This window comes from Cebus imitator, unplaced genomic scaffold (genome assembly GCF_001604975.1).
Source record: "Cebus imitator isolate Cc_AM_T3 unplaced genomic scaffold, Cebus_imitator-1.0 Scaffold20, whole genome shotgun sequence".
Taxonomy (NCBI): domain Eukaryota; kingdom Metazoa; phylum Chordata; class Mammalia; order Primates; family Cebidae; genus Cebus; species Cebus imitator.
Genome location: NW_016107335.1, coordinates 7,791,942 through 7,796,582, shown reverse-complemented (window position 1 = coordinate 7,796,582; position 4,641 = coordinate 7,791,942). Strand labels below are relative to the sequence as shown.

Genomic DNA, 4,641 nt, shown 5'->3' with positions numbered 1-4,641 from the left:
GATAGACAGATGGAGAGATGAGCAGAAAGGTGGGAGGGTGGATAGGTAGATAGATGGATGAATGAATGGGGAGATGGAGAGGTGGATGGAAGGATGGGTAGGTGGATGGACAGATAGATGGAAAGGTGGGTAGAGGGGTGGGTGGGTGGACAAATGGATGGATAGATGGAGAGGTGAGTAGAAGGGTGGGTGGGTGGATGGACAGATGGATGGATAGATGGAAAGGTGGGTAGAGGGGTGGGTGGGTGGACAGATGGATGGCTAGATGGAGAGGTGGGTAGAGGGGTAGGTGGGTGGACAGATGGATGGCTAGATGGAGAGGTGGGTAGAGGGGTAGGTGGGTGGACAGATGGATGGATAGATGGAGAGGTGGGTAGAAGGGTGGGTGGGTGGACAGATGGATGGCTAGATGGAGAGGTGAGTAGAGGGGTGGGTGGGTGGATAGATGGATGGATAGATGGAGAGGTGGGTAGAAGGGTGGGTGGGTGGATGGACAGATGGATGGATAGATGGAGAGGGGGTAGAAGGGTGGGTAGGGTGGACAGATGGATGGATAGAGAGAGGAGTAGAAGGGTGGGTGGGTGGACAGATGGATGGATAGGTGGAGAGGTGGGTAGAGGGGTGGGTGGGTGGACAGATGGATGGATAGATGGAGAGGTGGGTAGAGGGGTGGGTGGGTGGATGGACAGATGGATGGATAGAGAGAGGAGTAGAAGGGTGGGTGGGTGGATGGATAGATAGGTGGAGAGGTGGGTAGAGGGGTGGGTGGGTGGATGGATGACAAATGGATGGATAGGTAGATGGAGAGGTGGATAAAAGGGTGAGTGGATGGATGGAGAACGCCAGAGAAAAAAAAGAACCAGGGAGATGGAGGGAGAGAAGGGAGGGATGGATTGTTCCCAACAGGAGGACAGATCACTCAAGGGGCATCCATGGGTGTTTTCCCCACCCTATCCTGGCACTTTCTCTCCATTGTGGCAATGGGAAGTCAGCTTTGGAGATGGTCCTGTAAGTTGGGGCCCCAAGGTTGAAACCAAGAGGGTCAGCAGTGTGTTGGGGACCTGGGCGTAGAGGAGAAAAGGGCCGATCTGGACTAGAAGGCAGAACTCATGTGGGGGATGGGGCGCGAGAAGCCCTGAGGGACGCTAAGAGAAGGGAGTGAAGGACTGAGGGTAGGGTCAGCTGAGGACACTGACTGGCACTCAATAAACCACTGTCGGATTTGCTCCTTCATTTTCTCCTTCATGTCAGGCCCCTCTGTCTCTGCGAGAGAATCATGGGTCTTCACCATTGCCGCCTGGAACTCCTCCTCCTTCTCCATCTGGCGGAGCCTCCGGCCATCCTCCCCTTGGCAGGCCTGGGAGATGATGCCCAGGTGCTCTACCTGGTTGGGTGAGGGGAGCTGGGGGAGTGGAAGAGAGGCTGAGGGGCTCAGGAGTGGGAGTGGGAGGAGCCAGAATCCAGTCTGGATGCAGCCCCTAGCCCCGGGCACAGACGTCTGTACCCACTCCTTCCCCAACACGACGCTCACGCAAGGCCTAGAACGCACGCCCACACAGAACAACGGGCATGCCTGCATCGGGAGAAACTGTGTTTGGAGCGGAATTCGTCTGTGTAAATTACTCTAATAATGAGTTTGCTAGATGCATCTGGGCTGGCCCCTGCCCGATTTCCCCAGCACACTCTCCCCTGGAGCCTCCGGCCCCAGCCCCAGCCCGCACCCCCGCCCCGCAGCCGAGTTGGCAGCCGCTCTCGCAGCCACTTTCCCGCCTCATTGGCTCCCAAATGTATTTTAAATATCACTCTGCACAGAGACAATTACTGAAAACGCTGAGCTCACACTGTTGATAGGCCCGGGCGGCCAGGCTCATTCCTCACCCACTGCCGTGCGCAGACCCCTCCCTGCTGAAGCCAACCCCTGACTCTTTCGGCCTGCTCTCATCTCCTGGGGGTCCAGCCCTCTGGCCCCACAACAAGTCTCTGACCCCCACTCCCACATAGCAGCCCCTGGCCCCCTCCTCCTCCCAAGGATCCAAGCCTCCAGTGGTAGCCTCTCAGCCTGCAAGATGTCACCAGCCCTGGGAAGGCTTCCTTCCCTCCAATCCCCAGCCCAGCCCCCTCTGCAGCTTCCTCTGGCAGCCCCCTCTGGCAGCCAGGCCTCCACAGGATCTGCCCAGGGCAAAGCCCCTCCCCCAGGGAGCAGGCCCCCAACACCCCTCCAATCTTGGCCTGCCTTTCCTGTCAGTGGAGACCAGCTGGGCAAGAAGACAGAGAACAGGGAACAGACAGACTCAAGGGGCCAGGCCTACTGACCGCAGACACACATGTCTACACACAGGCATGCCACCTGGGAAGCCCTGGTTTGGGGAGTGTGTCCCCACCCCGACACAGCCTCTGGTGTTTCCCTGTGGCTATCAGAGGCTTGGGGGGACAGTGTGGGTGCTCCTGCTGGCTTTGTGGCCTCCTCCCTCTGGGGCCCCACCCCTGCAGCCCCTCCTTCCAGCTGGGGGTGGGAACGTGGGGTCCAAGATGCTCTGCACAGTACCCCTCACCGGCCCCACAGGTGAGCTGCTGCCAGGGGCTGATCTCTACAAGATGAAGGGTATGAAGGCATATGGCCTAGGGGCTTTCCTGTCCTTCTGCCTCTTTCTCTCCCAGGCTCCCAGCCTGGCCTGAGTGGAGGGCACCATGGGCAATGTGGGGCCTGAAGAAGACTATGCTCTGGGGTGGGGGCCCTACCCTGGCCAGCCCTGTGTTCCGGGCCCCACCATGGTGGCCAGGTTGGGCTCACCATGCCAATGAACTCCATCTCCGTCCGCCGGTCCTGCCGAGTGCGTCTCCTCTGTAGGTAACCTTTCCACACCTGGCGGGGGGAGGAAGGGGACACATGGGAAACACGCTCTCCACCCTGCAGAAGCCCGTCTCTGAGAAGGTCAGAGAGGGTCACGCTAGAGGAGATTTCGGGCAGGGTGGGAGGAGCCCTGGGGAAGTTGCTCAGGGGCACACCGAGCAGGAGCAGCCTGGAAGAGTGGTTTCAGGTGGGCACTCAGGCCAACATCCCAGGGCCCCCCAGGGATTCCCTCCTTCCCCTCTCCACCATAATCTGCTGTCTCTTTTGAGGGACAGATCAGAGCTCAAGCACCCTGCACATTCCCTACACCACTCCCCAGAATCCCCAGAGCAACTGAAATCAATATTTGATTCCACCCAGGCACATAGACATTGGCGCTGTAGGGACTGTGGAGCTCCTCAAGGCCCAAGACCCCATCTGTGCAGAGGTGGACCCGTGCTCTTTCTCCCAGCCCAGCCACTTTCAGACTCCAGGATCACCGAGTGGGGCCGGAGGGTGGGGACGTTGGGCAGAGGAAGGCAGAGCCAGGGCCCGGGCCAGACAGTGCTCGCTGTCTGCCTCATGGCACCTCTAGGAGCAGGGACTGGTTCCTGCTTTTCTCCTCTGGCCTTCGTCCTCCCACGCCCGTGACCAGCACAGGCCAGGCCCGCCATGACTGTGTCCTTTATACATTCTTTCCTTCTGTCAGTGCTCTGGGTGACTCTAAGACCTGCACACAATATTTCTGTACTCCTGATGTCTGACAACAGGGACAAAATGACCTGCTTTGGCCTCTAGGGGAAGTGGGATCCCATCTTTGGGGTCCAGCCTTCTTCTTCAGTTTTTGATTTAGTGAGCCCTCCTGTCAAATGTCCTTCTCAGAGAGACACTGGTAAAGTCACCCTGGCTCAGACAGGCATGCTCAGCGTACTGATTAGTAATGCACGAATCTACCCCATTTGCAGAGGATCCATCTTCATAGAATCACTATTGTTTGTTAGTTGGTTGCCTGCTTTTGTCTTTTGTGGGAAGGAGTTCTAAGTTTTCTCTAGTAGGCTAGGAGGCAGAAATTTTTGAGGTATTGGGACTTGAGAGAGAGAGAGGATGGGATGGGAGATTGATTTGAGAGAGAAAGAGGGCCCACCCCAGGTCAGCAGTTCCTGGAAAGAAACGGTGGCAAGAGGCTCCCGTGACAGGGTGGCCTTAGGGGCAGCGACACCATAGACCACTTTCTGTTCCTGCACTGGAATTTTCCCAGGGCTCCTCCAGTCTCTGGTCAAGCTGTTAACCACTACTACCAGGAGTCCACCTGTGTTAGCAGCATTTAAGGAATGGTGGGAGGGGCCATGATCGCACACCAAGGCAGACAGCAGAGGCTGACCCAGAGAGGTGCAGAGTGGTGGCCCAGAGCAAAGGAGACGTGTGACAACCAGGTTGGCAAGAATGCCTGGTGAAACTTAGGGCAGAGAAGGGCTTTCTGCAGTGAAGTGAGAGGGGGTAAAATTATGGAAATTACGTTATTTCCATGTTAAACTGTGACCCAGCAGGCAAAGAGCTTGGGGATGCTCAGATCACATCAGTTATCAAATTAATTCATCATGATCAAGTTTTCCTCCATCTTAGTTTCTGGGAGGCTCAGGATCCTTTTTTGTTTTAAGAGATGGGGTCTTGCTATGTTGCTCAGGGGTCAAGCAATACTCCAGCCTCAGCAGGATACATTTTAGTGGCTCATTTTCAACAGTCTTAAGAGTTTCTGGAGTGATCATCCATTCTGTTCTGCTACTCTCTCTCTTTTTTTTTTTTTTTTTTTT

The 4,641-nt window shown here is 56.3% G+C and overlaps 1 protein-coding gene across 1 annotated transcript in view; it reads right to left on the bottom strand.

Annotated features, from left to right (window-relative positions):
- The window catches only part of IQCA1L (IQ motif containing with AAA domain 1 like), a 15,400-nt gene that overhangs the window by 7,319 nt on the left and 3,440 nt on the right, over nt 1–4,641 (bottom strand). Inside the window, exons 5-6 of the mRNA XM_017520242.1 lie at nt 2,792–2,863; nt 1,197–1,402 (exon numbers count right to left, since the gene is read on the bottom strand). Of these exons, the coding sequence (XP_017375731.1) occupies nt 1,197–1,402; nt 2,792–2,863 (278 nt within the window). The remainder of the gene's footprint in view (nt 1–1,196; nt 1,403–2,791; nt 2,864–4,641) is intronic.